Raw genomic sequence first — 17299 nt, 5'->3', positions numbered from 1 at the left:
CCAGACCATGGATTATTTTGTGGACAGAGTGCAAATTTTGAAGGCAATTCATTCCTTGATTGGTAGCCAGTGCAGTATTTCACGTAGAGGTTTAGCACTTTTGAATCTTGCCTTTCTGAAAATGAGTCTAGCTGCCGTGTTCTGTGCAGTCTGCACTTTCCTTAGATCTGTTCTTTGCATCCCGCATATACGGCATTACAGTAGTCAACATGTGATAGTACCATTGTTTGAATTATGTTACAGAAAGTTTCCCTAGGGAAGAATTGTTTGATCAGGTTGAGTTTCCACATTGCGTGGTTATCAATAGAAATCAAACAAAATAAAACATGGAAAAGAAAATAAGATGATACCTTTTTTATTGGACATAACTTAATACATTTCTTGATTAGCTTTCGAAGGTTGCCCTTCTTCCTCAGATCGGAAATAAGCAAATGAGGTAGCAGATAGTATATATGAGAGAAACATCAAAGCATTACTTTGACTGTCTGACAGAGTGGGAGGGTCGGGGCAACCTTCGAAAGCTAATCAAGAAATGTATTAAGTTATGTCCAATAAAAAAGGTATCATCTTATTTTCTTTTCCATGTTTTATTTTGTTTGATTTCTATTGATAACCTTTAAGAGTGGACTAACACGGCTACCATACCTCTCCACATTGCGTGGAACATTTTCTTTGTGGTGGCAGAGGCTTGGCTCTCCAGGGTTAGATTGGTGTCAATAGTAATTCCAAGGATCTTCAGTTTGTCTGATATTGGGAGAGTATGTTCCAGGGTTTTTATGGATGAAGGGAGGTTTGTTTTGTGGTGAGAAAGAAGAATAAGGCAGTAAGTTTTTTCCTTGTTGTGTTTGAGTTTGAATGCAGAAGCCCAGGCATCCATTAAGCTTAAACTAGTCTTTATTGCAACAGTGATTTCTGTTGGATTAGAGTTGAATGGTATGTAAATGGTGACATCATCCACATACAGAAAAGGATTAAGATTTTGCTTGTATAGGGCATGAGCAAGGGGGATCATCAGATTAAATAATATGGGTGAGAGATGTAAACCCTGGGGTACTCCGCAGTCGGTTCTCCATGATGGTGTTGACCTGTATGCAGAGTCTGGCTTCTTGGGATTTCAGTTTAATTTTTCTCTACATATTTCTATTTTTCATTTGTGCTTTTTTATTCTATACTTGATAAAGGTTTATCTGTATTTGTATGTGAAAAAGGCCATTAGCACTGAATATCTATGTAGGATTGATTGATCTGTACTAATCCAGTTTGCTTAAATTTCCCAATAGGCATACGGATGTTTTATTACCACTGCAATATTTATAGTGCTGCCTTTTCCAAGTTAGGCCCTTGTTGTGTGACTCACTACTACTACTACAACTACTTGACATTTCTAAAGCGCTACTAGGGTTACGCAGCGCTGTACAATTTAACATAGAAGGACAGTCCCTGCTCAAAGGAGCTTACAATCTAAAGGACAAATGTACAGTCAGTCAAATAGGGGCAGTCTAGATTTCCTGAAAGGTATAAAGGTTAGGTGCCGAAAACAACATTGAAGAGGTGGGCTTTGAGCAAGGATTTGAAGATGGGTAGGGAGGGGGCTTGGCGTAAGGGCTCAGGAAGTTTATTCCAAGCATAGGGTGAGGCGAGGCAGAATGAGCAGAGCCTGGAGTTGGCGGTGGTGGAGAAGGGTACTGAGAGGAGGGATTTGTCCTGTGAGCAGAGGTTACGGGCAGGAACGTAAGGGGAAATGATGTAGAGAGGTAATGAGGGGCTGCAGACTGAGTGCATTTGTAGGTAAGAAGGAGAAGCTTGAACTGTATGCAGTATCTGATTGGAAGCCAGTGAAGTGCCCTGAGAAGAGGGGTGATATGAGTATATCAGTTCAGGCGGAATATAAGACGTGCAGCAGAGTTCTGAACAGATTGAAGGGGGGATAGATGGCTAAGTGGGAGGCTAGTAAGGAGTAGTTTGCAGTAGTCAAGGCGAGAGGTAATGAGAGCGTGGACGAGAGTACGGGTGGTGTGCTCAGAGAGGAAAGGGCGAATTTTGCTGATGTTAAAGAGAAAGAAGCGACAGGTCTTGGCTATCTGCTGGATATGCGCAGAGAAGGAGAGGGAGGAGTCGAAGATAACTCCGAGGTTGCGGGCAGATGAAACGGGGAGGATGACATCCATGCAGCAATGTCAGATAAGCAGGCTGATACCTTGGCCTGGGTCTCTGCGGTGATGTCTGGTGTGGAGAGGTATAGCTTGGTGTCATCAGCATAAAGATGATACTGGAAACCATGAGATGAGATCAGTGAGCCCAGGGAAGAGGTGTAGATTGAAAAAAGAAGGGGTCCAAGGACAGATCCCTGGGGAACTCAAACAGAGAGCGGGATGGGGGTGGAGGAAGATCCATGAGAGTGTACTCTGAAGGTGCGGTGGGAGAGATAGGAGGAGAACCAGAAGAGGACAGAACCCTGGAACCCAAATGAGGACAGTGTGGCAAGAAGTAAATCATGATTGACAGTATCAAAAGCAGCGGACAGATCAAGGAGGATGAGGATGGAGTAGTGGCCTCTGGATTTGGCAAGGAACAGGTCATTACAGACTTTAGAGAGTGCCATTTCTGTCGAGTGTAGAGGGCGAAAACCGGATTGAAGCGGATCGAGGATGGCATGAGAGGAGAGAAAATCAAGGCAGCGGCTGTGAACAGCACGCTCAAGTATTTTGGAGAGGAAGGGTAGGAGGGAGATGGGGCGGTAGTTGGAGGGACTGGTAGGGTCAAGTGATGTTTTTTTGAGGAGAGGTGTGACTACGGCGTGCTTGAAGGTGTCAGGGACAGTTGCAGTGGAGAGAGAGAGGTTGAGGATATGACAGATGGAGGGGGTGACAGTTTGAGAGATGGTGTTAAGTAAGTTGGTGGGGATGGGATCAGAGGAACAAGTGGTGCATTTGAGGAGGAAAGAAGGCGGGTGGTTTCCTCCTCGGTGATATCAGGAAAGAAGGAGAAAGAGGCCTCGGTTGGTTGGTTGAGGGAGAGGGTTGAAGGGTGAAGAGGAAGAGGTGCCTTGGTAGTGAACTCAAGGTTGATCTTTTGCACCTTGTCACGGAAGTAGTCAGCCAGTGATTGAGGTGAGAGTGGGGGGGGGGGGGGAGCGGAGGGCACTTTGAGGAGGGAGTTAAGGGTGGCGAAGAGACGACGAGGGTTGGCTCCTGAAAGTTAGTGCTCTTAGTATAGTAGAATTACTTTAAAGGTCCTGGCTGACTTTTGTAGGGTTTTGTATCACTTCACAAAATGCCTGGTACTGGATTTTGAATTTGGATTTAGCTCTCACCTTTCTCAATAGTAGTTCAATATGAGTTACATTCAGGTACTGTAGGTATTTCCCTGTCCCTGTACCTGATGCAATGAAGGGTTAAGTGACTAGCTCAAGATCTCAAGGAGCAGTAGTGGGATTTGAACCCTACCTCCCCTGGTTCTCAGCCTGCTGCTCTAACCATTAGATACAGCTAATACAGATAACGGGGCCAATATTCAGACCTTAGGAGTTAGACGGGCCACCTCCCATCATCAGCAATGACCCAAATGTTCAATGCCGGGGCATTTCCGGTGACCGGCATTGAATATCCGGTTCATTTTTGGCCAGTTTAAATTTAACCGGCCAAGCCAGTATTCAGCAATGGCCGGATAATTTTATAGCAGCCAAAGATAGGCCTGCCATTTGGGTGGCTCGATTTGTCCACCAAACATAGCTGGCAATGTGCTGAACATTCGCAGATAGCCAGGTATATCGTGCAATATAATGGGTTAGCCACTAAACGCTGACCCTGATTATTTAGCAGGAGATAACCGGCTATCTCTTGCTAAGTATTCACAGATAGCCAGTTAAGTGCTATTTAACCAGCCAGGAGCCATTCCCGGCTAGTTAAATAGCGCTGAATATCAGCAGGAATATATGCAGCTATATTCCAAACATGTTTTGTAACTCAGGGGCCCTTTCACTAAGCCATGTAGGCATGCATGTGCGTCCTACGCATGTCAGTTTTGAACTACCGCCCAGCTACCGCATTGCCCAGGCAGTAATTTCATTTTTTATGCACGTCCACTAAGCACGCTGGAAATTTTCCGGTGCGCGGCGCTAACCGGACGGTAATTGGCACTGTACTCACGTAGATCATTACTGCCCCATTAATGCATGAGACTTTACTGCTAGGTCAATGAGTGGTGGTAAGGTCTCAGGCCCAAAACGGACGCAAACCATTTGCGGCCAAAAAAAGACCTTTTTTGCATGTGCACTGAAAAATGGACCTGCGTGCGTCCAATACACGAATCTACACTAGCACAGGCCATTTTTTGGCTCACCTTAGTAAAAGGACCTCTCAGCAATTAACTAAAGGCCTACAGATCTTATATGGTCGCCAGTAACCTTGGGATTTCTGTTACAGTGCTTCTGAAAATCAATGTTCACATGGCCAATAGGAAGGTCCTAGGTTGGGGAGCTAGGACTGACTGGGAGGCAAGTAATGAAGTGCCTGCAGATAGTTCCAGAATTGTATTACCTTGGTGCATTATTTTGAATTTTTTTTTTTTGGCACATAGTTCGCTGGAGTGTATTCAGTGTGCATAATACCATCAGTAACAGAGGTACTAGCGGCAGGGTAGTGGGTGTCTCTGCACCAGAGACACATTAAAGGGATCCTTCCCTGATGTGTTCAAAATTGTCCCTACTATTTCTTTACTACTGACATAGGTGTTGCCTACCATCCCAAGGGTTTTAACTTGTCTCACCACGCTCCATCCCATCAATCCTAGTCCGACCCCACCCTACTTAAACCCCCTTAAACATCTGAGTTACCAAATACCTATGCTTGAGCTACTACTGTGAGTTAAAGGCATAAGGGCATAAGAATAGCCATACTGGGTCAGACCAATGGTCCATCTAGCCCAATATCCTCTTCCCAACAGTGGCCAATTCAGGTCACAAGTACCTGGCAGAAACCCAATTAATAGCAACATTCCATGCAGAATTCCAAACAATAGCAAGATTCCATACAGAATCCCAAAAAGTAGCAGGATTCTGGAATCCCAAAAAGTAGCAACATTCCATGCTACCAATCCCAGGGCAAGGAGTGGCTTCCTCATGTCTGTCTCAATAGCAGACTATGGACTTTTCCTCCAGGAACTTGTCCAAACCTTTTTAAAACTCAGATATGCTAAATGCTGTTACTACATCTTCTGACAAAAGCCAAATAAATATACAAGGCCAGATATACCAAGTATTTCCCCAAACTTCCTGAGTACAGCTGGCTGACAGTCTCGCTGAAAGATCAATTCCTCATCGTTTCCATTTCTATGAGTAATTAATGCATTCATTCTAAGAACATTATCAAATATTCTATAGCTCTGACTGCTGAAAGCTAACTGGCTCTGGTACAGACATCCTAATATTCAGCTAACTAGTTGTTATTAAGCATTTCTTGTGGCTTCAGTCCATTAACCTGAATGTAAGAGTAGGATGAATTACGGCACAGTTGGCAGCATCTAATTAAATAACTTTTGGTAAGGAACCATGGAGAACCTATGAGATCCCACTAGAAATCCAGCTGCCAGTTCCAGTGGTTGTCAGCATAGAAGTTAAAACTGAGTTTGGAAAACATAGTAAAAAAATATGAATTTTTGTATGATATAAATGTTTTATAGCACCTTTACTTTCTAGTCAACTTTTTTCGTGCCTATTAAATCTGCTCAGCTGCTGCAGAATATAAAGAATGTGAGAAAACTAAGGCTAAGAAACTGTAAGATACTTTTACAAGAAGTTGAAGGTTGCAGCTTTTCAAAATATAAACCATAAGCTACTAAATCAACATAAGTAGAGCAGGACCCACAATACCCCTCAATGTGTAACAGTGTGCCTACAGCAGTGGCGTAGCTAGGTGGGGAGCCAGAGGAGCTGATGCTCCCCCAAATACAGTTCTGCCGGTGCCAGCACCTATTTTTTTTTCGTTATGTTGCATAGAAAATGTGCGCCGGTGTCGGCGGAAGTCCGCTTTCGCTCCCCCCGCACCGTCAACCTGGCTCAGCTTCTGGCCTACAGTTAGACGTCATGGGCCAGATTTTATATATGATGCCTAGAAAATCTGTGCGGAAAACATTTCCACCTAAGCGTATTCCATAAGCAGCGTCTAGATATAGGAGAGGTATATTAAATATGCTTAATTGACATCTCAGCACCTAGAACTACGCAGACTCTATTTATACCAATGAAAACATGGTGTAAATCCCGACGCATACATTTTGGCGCAGACGGCCATATTCTAGAACAACGCGCGTAATTTTTGGAACTCCTATGAAATGCCCATTTCCCCACCCATAACCACGCCCCTTTTGCCTGCACACATTAGAATTTAGGGGCAGTGGGCCCAATTCCATCTACAGCGCTTAAAATTAACGCACATTAGGCAATCACGCCTAAGCATATTCTAAATACCGCATGTAAATCTATGCACAGTATTTAGAATACGCTTAGGTGTAGTTCATGTGACTAAATCTATGTGTGTCCATTTATGCCAAAGAAAAGCTGGTGTAAATCCCTGCATATAGATTTACACGCACTGGCCCATGTTTTATAATGCACATAGATTTTGGAATGCCCACAAAACGCCCATTTCCACGCCCCTTTTTGCCTGTGCACATTAGAATTTAATTTAGGTGCAGTATATTACAGAATACGCTTAGCAATGTACGCGTGTAAATTCTAATTTAGTGCTCGCTATTGCTTATTAAGAGCCGTTAACAATTCTTAACATTTTGTTAAAACAATTAATCTATGCATGTAGTTATAGAATATGCCTAGATTTATGCATGAAACCGTGCGTAACACTAGGCACGCTATATAGAATCTGGGAGAGTGCACTACAGAATACGCTTAGCATTGGGAAGTAAAAGGGAGGAATGTGCCCAGCACATGTGCACAAAAGCTGTGTGGTAAGTATGGTTCTTGCGCGTACGCCTAGTTGAAACAGGGGAGCACGTGCAAGAGATCCTCCCCCCAGCACAGCAACTGTGACTGTGGCCCAGCCTATAGTAAAACCTGGGAGCCCAGGCAAGTTTTATACTTCAGAGGAGAGGAGCACGTGAACTCCTGTTCAACTGCCGTTAGTTTTTGCCAATCTTCCACTGAATTGTAGCTTCTTTTTGGTAGTCCGGAATGGGCCCAGTTTTGAGATATTGCCTTATTTAGAGAAGAAGACTTGTTTTGGCACCATTATAATTTCATGCTTGTGAGGGCTGCATGCACGACAAGGCATTTTCTTTCAGTTTCTCCTCTTAAGTCCATGCACTTCGGACTTTTGGCTGTCTGAGGTCTGGGCTCAGGCTGTTTTTATATTAAAGTGGCTCCCAGGTTTTCTTGCATGTGAAACAATCACTTCGAAAGCAGGGTCTGCCAAGCGTGCACAGTCACTTGAAAATTACATGAGAATACTGAGAATGTCCTGTTATCACAACCCTAGCAACTGAGACAATATCCTTTTACATTTACCTAAATGGAAAGACATTCAAACCCAAGTATATCAAGTCTCTAATGCCATGACACTACAGAGCTGTCAAATCCTCTCCCATGGTGGCTTTCAGCCCAGTTATGGTCTACCAGCAGGCAATTACAGAGCAGCTAGAAGGAAAAGTGTGCCCCTAGTGGTGAGGACAGAAAGGAGGTCTGCTTCTTCTCTCTTTCTCAGCTCTGGAAGCAACAGCTACTCCTCAATACATGCTCTGATTAAAAGCATCAGCCACAAGGACAGAGATGAGGCTGGAAACCTGCTACTGGCCTACTGCCACAGTAGCCCCGGAAGGGGTAGAGCGGTGGAAGGAATGGAAAGAAAAGATGAAGAAAAGCACAAAGGTGAAGAGGAATGAAAGAGAAAGAGGAAGGGAAATTGAAATGGGAGGAAGAGATGAAAGGGGAAAGATGAAGAGAATGAAATACACAGAGAAAAGGGAGAGACATAGATGAATGAGGCTCGTATGTGTGACTAAAGTCACGCTAAGGTTACATTTTGTCCTTTTGTGTGGAGAAAAAGACAAAACAGACATACAAACTACAACAATACAAAGATAAGATGAAAAAGTGATAAAACAATAAAAAGACACATAAAATTCTGGAAAGGCTAAAATAAATTTGAAATAGAGTGGAAGAAGTACAAAATGGCAGTCATTGCAGTAAACCAGAAACAAATAAACCTGAATACAGTGAGGGGTCTAAAAAACACCCTTTAAGTGCATTCTATAGGATGTTCTTTTGCACACACTGTATGGTATGAACCGAGTGCATTTGAAATCCGGGAATTAGCTGCAGCCCTTGAGAATTTTATAAACCAGTAATTTCACCCCCTGCAGACAGAAACTAGGTCAGGGCATTCCAGAATTCTCCAGCTGAACCCACAGTACTTAGGCACAACAAATATACATGAGGCAAATTTGCATATACTGGGCCATAAATACACATAAATTTATCTCATCCCTATTCACCATGACTATCCTGAAAATTCAACTGGTTGTAAGGTCTCCAAGACAGGTTTTGGAAGCCCCGAGTTAGACCATCCCTGTCCTAGCGGTACAGCATAGCATCTAACGCTGTGATGGTGAAAGAACCATAGTTGCCATGTTAGACTCCTTGAGAAAAGCGCCAACAAATACATTATAGGTCATATGTATTTATGAGACTAACTTAATAGATGTGCGACTAGCATTTATCAGGTCAGTGACTCACTTCTGTCAACCCTCCCTCCCCCTCCTGTTTACTGAGCTTAATGGATTCATTTTCCCTGTATTAGCTAAACCTAGTGTAACTGCACTGATTTTTCACTCATCCGATAAAGGAGCAGTAATTGTTAGTCCAATGAAAAGGCCTCACCTTCATCTTTGATCCTTATTTCTACATTTGTTTAGGAAGCAAATTCTCTTGTTTTGCCAAGGGTGGCATAAACTCAAACAGAGCATTGACTGAAAGAGTAAATGTTGCAGCTACAGACAGTTTATCAAAACATGCTGGTGAGTTTGGCTAGCAGACAGTGACGTCCTGTATTCTCCAAGATACTGATATCAGTAGGACCCAGTGATTCCTTACAAGCATGGCTGCCCACCCTTCATATTCTAGCAGAAAAAATTTTGGAAGAAGGCAAGAACAGGCCTTAATTCCCTATCCAAATGGTTCAGCCTAGAACAACTTTTAAAAGAACAGGGAAAAATAATGGGAAGATTTGTTGACCCAAAATGAAGGACTCTCCAATCTCATAAGGGATGCACAACCACTCTGTACAGCACAGCAATACAGCATGGTATAGTAATGGGGTGGTATGTGTACATATAATAAGCACCTAGTTACACTGCTGGTTGGGTTAAAAGAAGTCTAACTTTCTTCTGATTGTCCTGTAGTTCATTCAGAAGCCAGTCTTCTTCAACCAACCCTGGTGACCCCACAGACAGTAGGGATTCAGGATACTCACCACGAATCTACATGGGATCATTTTCCATATTCTGGGTCTCCACTGTCAGTAATTTGATCTCATGCATATTCATGAAAATTATCTTGAGAACCCAATGGATTCTGATGTTGCCGGCACAGATTCAGGAAGTCCTGCTTAATAACCAAGGGAAAGCTCCAAAGAACACGGCCACAAATGACCCTGCTACCTTTGCAAGCTTATCTTTGGAAATAATGGCTTAAACCTGAATAATCCCTTAGTATGAAACTGTAACATGTGCCAAGCTATAAACATTTGAAATAGATTTTACCAGACAATTTCATATGACATGCTGCAAAATATTCTTGCATTTAATTGCACCAACTTGTGTCCTTGTGAAAATATGCAGTGCTGTGTCCTGATAAAGTTATTATTATTATTATTATTATTATTATTAATTACATTTGTACCCCGTGCTTTCCCACACATAGCAGGTTCAATGCAGCTTCAAAGTTGCAATTAACATGTCACTAAAGCAACTCCTGGGCAAACATGCAAGGAAGGCCTTTTACCAGTAATAGATGCAGGGACAAGGGGAAACAGGAAGAGAAAAAGACCTGTTTCTGGAAGACTATGCTGCCCTCTAGCTAAATCAGATTAATTTAGTCCAAGCAATATTGTAACAGTAGTTTGCCTGAAAAGCCCGAAGAGCCAAGGGAACTTGATTTACTAACCAAAATGCATCAGTTGAGTACATCAAATACACAATAACGAAGATTGGTCTTAGTATCTAGGCAGGATAGTATCAGACAGATATATAGAGAAAGTTTTCCACAGAGTTCCAATCGTGCTTGCGAAAGCACCTACCCAAATGCAAAAGAATTCATACTTACGATAGAAGACATATTCAGTGTAACTTGACCAAGTCTTGTCATCTGTATACTGATTGATGAAAGAAGCTGTCACTGAGGAATTGCAGGCCACCATGTGGAATCCACATTCTGACAACATGTCAAAAGCCCTTTCCAGGTGCTTGAACTTGAGGTAGAACCTGGAGGTGTATCTATCTGGAGCTCTGTCTGGGTCTCTACTTTCATTCAAAGTTTCACCAAAGACCTCTTTAGTGAGGGCAATCCTTCCACAAACCAGAATCCTTGGGACCCTCCTAAACTTGGCATCTGCTTGACTCTCTCTGCCCATGGTACACGAACCCCTGTACCCAACAGTGATAAAGCCCCATTTCCTGTCAGGCGGTAGCAGTGACGCTGGAGGGCACACTCTTGTGTCACTCCCTTGAGAGACCTCTTCGTAATCACTATGGCAGTGGTCATCGGGACTCTGCTTGACGTCATCAGGGGCCAGAAGCTTGACCAAGTCTGGTAACTGGAAATACTCAGCCTCACGCTTCAGTCTTCCTTTCTCTGGAAAGTGATCTGGGAGGACCACCTGCTTGTCTCGGAGAAAGTCTAGTACATAACGGAAAAGGAATCCATCACGGTCAATGAAGTACCTTCCCTTGGCATCCTTGACCAGATCATTAGCTGTATCTCTCTTTGGGGTGAACATTTTCCAGAGAAGGGAGTGGGGTACACCTATTAAGGTAGAATGTCGCGTGAAATAAACTTGACCGCCAACATTCAGTTCCACCACGTCAGGTAGAGAATGTGAAAGAGCACCTTGCTCCCTTGGAGGAGGAAAAGTTCTACAGTTGCCACTTAAAGCCATTGTGCTTTTCATTAAAAAAAAAAAAATGCAATTACCAGGGAGCTGCAGTCCTCACATGAAACAGCAAAAATAAGGTTCCAGAGCCACAACCCTGCAAAAAGATCCCAATATCTGAAGCCTGCAGCTTCCAAAGAAACGTCCAGGAGGAAAAGTGGGCTGTGATGCTAACCCACCAGCTCAACCGCAGAGAAGGAACTGCATTATCAAATTCATCATTTCTAACTCATCGCCAGCCTGCCCAGGCTAATCCCACACTGATTCAGGGATCTGTTGAAAGAAAAACAAGCTAAGGTTTATTTAGCCAGGCATCTCAGAAGTTACAAAGTACAACCTACTCTTTAGTCCCCATACCTTCTCATTTCTGGATGTGAATCAAAATGTCATATTGAATGATTTGCTTGCATTCTAAGTCAAAATTAAGACTGCAACATTTTTTGGGCAAATCTGAGTTCACCACAGCACAAGCCATAAAATTTAAGGTTTCCTAACAACCAGATTCGGAGTTGCAAATGCTGCTGTATCATTAACGATTCATTTTTAATTCTATCTAGAATCGAACTAGCAGCTGTTTCAGGTGAGGCTAAGTGGGACCTTGCAAAATAACTTTCACCCTAAAAACATCATTTGCTCTGCTGAATCCGACTCAGTTACTTGTTGAGGATGCAGGAAATCTCTTACCTGAGTTGCAGCATCATTAGGAAGAAGAAGAATTTTACCAAAAAGCCGGAACACCGAGTCCCATTCATGTAGCATCCAAAAAAAGAAGAGAAACGTATTTTCTAAAATGGGTTAAAAGGCAAAATCCTCTTTTGACAACCAAGCAGAGTCTCGTAAAGTTAACGGTACGGAAGGTAAATTCAAAGAAAAATCATTCCATGAAAGAGTAAAGACAAAGAAGTTGTCAGTGGGGTCGCTGGCTCAGATTGCATGCAGAAAGCCTATGATCTGAAGCATGCAAGGGACAAAATGCCAGACTGGCACCCTACACATGAAAAACAACGAGGTTCCCATGTCTCCAGGAAAGAGAGAGCGAGACAAGAGGGGAGGGGGGAGGGGACCAGTTTGCAGTGGCTTCCCAGTCTTGTGTCGGGAGCTAGGATGCTGGGCTGACCGTAGCTGCTGTGTTGGGTGGTTCCACAGCTCCCAGTGCAATTCAGAGATGCTGTTATTTGAGCAGTGCAGGGAAGGAACCATCCAGGGAAAAAACTATTACATCATCTTAAAGGAAAACCGCTTTGACAAGAACGTGGCTTTCTAGTTCATTAACCACTTAATGACAACATAAATGACAGCAGATAAAGACCAATTGACCTACTCAGTCTTGCTTTATTAAAAAAAAAAAAAAAAAAGAAAGGAGATGCTAGCACTTTAAGAAAAGATCGTACTAAGACATTTTTTCTCAGTTTTCGTCCTGGTGCTCCCTGTATCCTAGGGGTTGGTCCTTTAACCTATTACGTTTCTTTGTATGGCAAGATGAATATGCATCGTATTTTGGGCTGTAGACCAGACAATTAAGATCAGAATGGTTTCCCTTTGCTAATTGCTACTATAAATAAACTTAGACAGTATCAACAGTGCCATCCTTCAGTAGACATCAAGAGGCTTTTAAAAATGCCGTTCAGGTCTGGGGGATTCACTCGGGCTTTTTCCCAAAGCAGTAATCCTGGAAATAAAATCTGAATTTCGCTGACGAAACTAATCAAACCATTACACAATACTGTTTCCTTTTCTTGTTAAATGCCAATGAAATAGGGGAAGTCAAGTGGACATTGTATCAAGGTACAATTGACAAAATATAACAGGTTATCGGGGGGGAGGGGCAGTGGGGGGCATTCGATGAAGCTACAAAGTAGTACATTTAAAATGAATCGGCGAAAATGTTTCTTTGCTCAAAGTGTAACTAAACTCTGGAAAAAGGAAAAGTCCATAGACCATTATTAAAATGGACTTGGGGAAACGCCACTGCTTATTTCTGGCATAAGCTGCATACAATGTTTTCTACTTTTTTGGGATCTTGCCAGGTATTTGTGACCTGGATTGGTCACTGTTGGAAACAGGATGCTGGGCTTGATGGACCTTTGGTCTTTCCCAGTGTTGCAATACTTATGTACTTATGAGGATCTCCCAAATATTTCTCCCAGATCGTCTTGTCATTTTTGAGTTATTCACAGTTTTCTCGTCTTTCTTTGTGTTTCCAGGTCAACTGAATCCAGGGCTGGGGATTTGGGACTATGAACCTCAGGGCTGGCCCAATCATTAAGCAAGTCTAGGCAGGTGCCTAGGGCAGCAGCTTCTAGGGGGCACAAAAAAAAAGCAACACAAAGCAAAACAAAAAAACCCAACGGAATAGATGTTATGGATGATAGAAGCAGCTACTTAAGTTTTTTTTTATTTTTTTTATTTGAAGGATCAGCTTAAGTGTTGAACATAGCTGTACCCCATGAAGGAGTGATGTTAGAGTGAGTTCATGGCTCTCAAAAGGCATTATTTTTTATGTGACTTGTTAGGGACCCACAGAAGCTCTGTGGGTTTGTTGTTTTTAGCCCATTCTTGGATTCAGGACTGTAGGTAGCTCTGGTTCAAAGGTTATGAGTAGCTGTGCATCATCCACATAGATGTAGAACTGAGTGTCCATCAACTGAATTAGCTGGCTAGTGACCTGAGGTGGATATTAAACAAAGAAGGCAACAGGGTGGAACCTTGTGGTACCCTGCAGGTCAGTGCTGAAGGTGGCAACGAGGTGCTGCCAAACAGTATGGGCTGCTGCCTATCTGATAGGATCTGAACGAGGCCAGTATTGTGCCAGTGATGCCTGTTTCTGCCAGTCAAGCTAAAATGACATTGTCCACAGTGTCCAATAACACGCCAAAAGGTGCTGGGAAATCCAGAAGTGCTAACATCAATCTATTATATACTTAACCATTAGGTAAACTGGGTGCTCACCCAGGGCAGCATTTTCTGGGTGAATGAAACAGCAGCTACAGTGAACGCAAACTAACAAGGAACTTAGGCACGGGTTTTCATCACGTGCAGAATCCTTTTTCAGCACACCTGTAAAAAACTCTTTTTTATATTTTTTGCCGAAAATGGACGTGCAGCAAAATGAAAATTGCCGCGCGCCCATTTTGGGTCTGAGACCTTACCGCCAGCCATTGACCTAGCGGTAAAGTCTCCCACAGTAACCGGGTGGAAATGACCTATGTGCACCAAATGAAACTTGGTGCGGGTCTGATACGCACGGCAGAAAATAAAAATTATTTTTCGCCCACGAATATCAGACGCATGGCAAAAATGAATTTACTACAAGAGCCATGTGGTAGCCATGCGGTAACTCCATTTTGGCGTGCGTTGGGCGTACATAGACGCTTACGCGGCTTAGTAAAATGCCCCCTTAAAGACGCATCAGCATGCACTTTTAGCTAGATAGAGGAGTGATGGTTAATTTTCAAACAGTCTAATTACCTGGGTTAAAAAGCAAACCTGGTTAAATGGCATTTGGAAATTGTGTGAAATCATAAGAAAAATGCCTTTTTGCTGGATTGTTGTGGGATAGTTGATACTGTGATCATCATGATCGCTGAGTTTAATTATGAAAATTTCAGAGGGGAGAGGGTTAGGGGAATGAAACATAACTGAGCGGGGCACAACGCTGACAGTTTGCCAGGGGTATCTAATGTAAACCACTTTGAATTTATGAAAGGCAGTATATTAAACATATAAATGGCAAGTGACCGACTCACCTGCAAATGCGCAGTAGAGACTTCCCGCTCTGTCCTGCCCTTGCGCCAAGACGTGATGACGTCAGAGGGCGGAACAGAAAGGGAAACGGAGTCGGACTGTTGGCCGCTGAAGCCTGGAAATGAACATCGCGCGCACCAACCTCCACCCTCCCCCATCCCCTCCGCCGCTCCCGCCCCCCTCCGTATCGAGCCCCCTGCACTGACCTAACAGCGCCTCTCACCTCCATGTAGAAGCGCTGCAGGTAGCAGCAGAGTGATCTGCTGCTACCTGCAGCGCTTTCACACGGAGGTGAGAGGCACTGTCAGGTCAGTGCAGGGGGCCCGGCACGGAGGGGGGAGGGAGCGGCGGCGAGGAGGGTAGCTGGACATGGGGGGAGGGCAGGGGGGAGACAGCATGGTTGCTGGACATGGGGTGAGAGCAGGGCAGAGAGGAGGGTTGCTGGACATGGGGGGAGGGCAGGGTTGGTGGATGGGGGAGGGGGAGGCCAAGGGAAAGAGGAGGGTTGCTGGATATGGGGGGGGGGGAGGATCGGTGGATAGGGTGAGGCCAGGGGAGAGCAGAGGGCTGCTGGACATGGGGGGAGGGCAGGGGAGAGAGGATGGTTGCTGGAGGGGGGGGAGGCCAGAGGATACAAGACGGCTGCTGGACATGGGGGGGAGGGCAGGGAAGAGAGCAGGCTTGCTGGACATGGATCGGGGGAGGGGAGGGCAGGCGAGAGAGGAGGTTTGCTGCACATGGATGGATGGAGGTGAGAATTATTACATTGTGCAAAACACAAATCTCGCCCGTTTTAACGGTCTTAACGGCTAGTCAAACAATAAACTAAACTTTACACCAGCCTTACGGTATATAGTTTTGATGTTTGTTTTTTTCCGTGTGATGTGTTTGTGAGTTAATGGATGAACTGTTTCATCTTAATTCACCCAATTCACAGTTATTAGGCAGACTTGAGAAAAGCCACTGTTTATCCCTGGGAATAAGCAGCATGGAATCTATCTACTTTTGGGGATTCCTCCAGGTACTCATGACCTAGATTGGCCACTTTTGAAACCTAAATGCACAACTCATAAGAATAAGATAGGTCAGTAAAAAAGCAGGTCTAACATGCATATGAGCAGTAATGTGGTCACCTCTTAAATTTATGTTCAGTAGTGCCCTGAATATAAGCATAAATTAAGCTCTCTTGCCAGCTGTTTTCAACATTAAGCCTGAGTTGATGGCTTACTCCCTACTCTCACTGGTCCAGTGGGTTTGATGGATCTTTGGTCTGACTCAACTTGGCAGTTTTTCTATATAATTTTAACCAAATTTGTTGGTCTGATTGGGGCCATGGAAGATACCATTGAAGCAAGGAAATCATTCTACCATAGGATCTTGAAGAGAAATTCTTCCCCCCTGCTTCTCAGGACCAGAAAAATAGGAGTAAAGGTCCTCTCCCTACCCCCTTCAAACTTAACTAGGTTGAAAAGCTGGGCTGTCCATGATAAAAATAGATAATAAACCGGATTTAATTAACTGCCTTTCAAACCTATGCAAAAGGCGATTTATACATCAAGTACAAGGGGACCTTATGCAAAGGGTTTTCAAGCTACTCATTGATGCTCCATGTGACCTTGAGGAGTGGAGCATGAATTTACTTGTTCAAGGTCATAGAATGTCATTGGGAGAAGGGGGTTTGAATCCTCACTTCCATGGGCCTCAACCTACTGCTCTACTAGCCGCACCCCCCCCCCCCCCCCCACACACACACACACATTTTCTTCTTAAATTCCACATTTGCATAATAGATTTCATCAAAATGTAGTTTTGGAGAGCACACTAGTGGATCCAAGATGGTGCTGTAGAGGCAGGATGTTGCTTTGCTTCGTCTCAACGGAGCATCCTCCTGCCCATTGGTAACATGGATAAGAAAAGGGACAAGGTTCAAGAGTTTCCCTCGACCCTCACAATCACTCCAGCTTTGAAACAGATGACACTCAATGGATTTGGGGTCCTGGCTTCCTCTCCCTCTGTCGAAACCAGCACAAAGGCATCGGCTAGCAGAGTTGATGTGGTTTCTCTTAGCCCCGTCAAGCAGGCAACGCCCCCACTCACACAGCCAGGAGATAGAGCTATTGCGGATGCTCCTGCATCCAGCGTCCAAATGGTTGAAAGACGAGTAGTGCATGGAGGGCACTTGTTTTCAGCAACAGAGGGGTTGGATCCTGAATCAGAGGCACTATTACAGGCTGCTACACGTAGCCTACCTATCCCAAATTATGAATACTCTCTCTCAGGTTAAGAACCCTGCTACTCCTGCTTGCCCATCTTGGGTTTTTTCTAAGCCAGTCATCATGACTTTGGAATCACTGTGGGACCTTGAATTTGATATGCATTCCTCTTTGCATTGCAAT

At 43.9% G+C, this 17299-nt stretch overlaps 1 protein-coding gene across 2 annotated transcripts in view; it reads right to left on the bottom strand.

Moving 5' to 3' along the window:
- The window catches only part of KCTD16 (potassium channel tetramerization domain containing 16), a 152122-nt gene extending 140957 nt beyond the window's left edge, over window positions 1-11165 (bottom strand). The window contains exon 1 of one of the 2 annotated variants that reach the window (XM_030212841.1): window positions 10330-11165. In XM_030212841.1, coding sequence (XP_030068701.1) covers window positions 10330-11165 — 836 coding nt within the window. The remainder of the gene's footprint in view (window positions 1-10329) is intronic. The other variant, XM_030212840.1, reaches the window with a different exon arrangement.
- Window positions 11166-17299: the final 6134 nt, after the last annotated feature.

Source organism: Microcaecilia unicolor, chromosome 8, assembly GCF_901765095.1.
Source record: "Microcaecilia unicolor chromosome 8, aMicUni1.1, whole genome shotgun sequence".
In the NCBI taxonomy this organism is placed as follows: Eukaryota; Metazoa; Chordata; class Amphibia; order Gymnophiona; family Siphonopidae; genus Microcaecilia; species Microcaecilia unicolor.
This window is presented reverse-complemented; position numbering and strand designations above follow the sequence as displayed.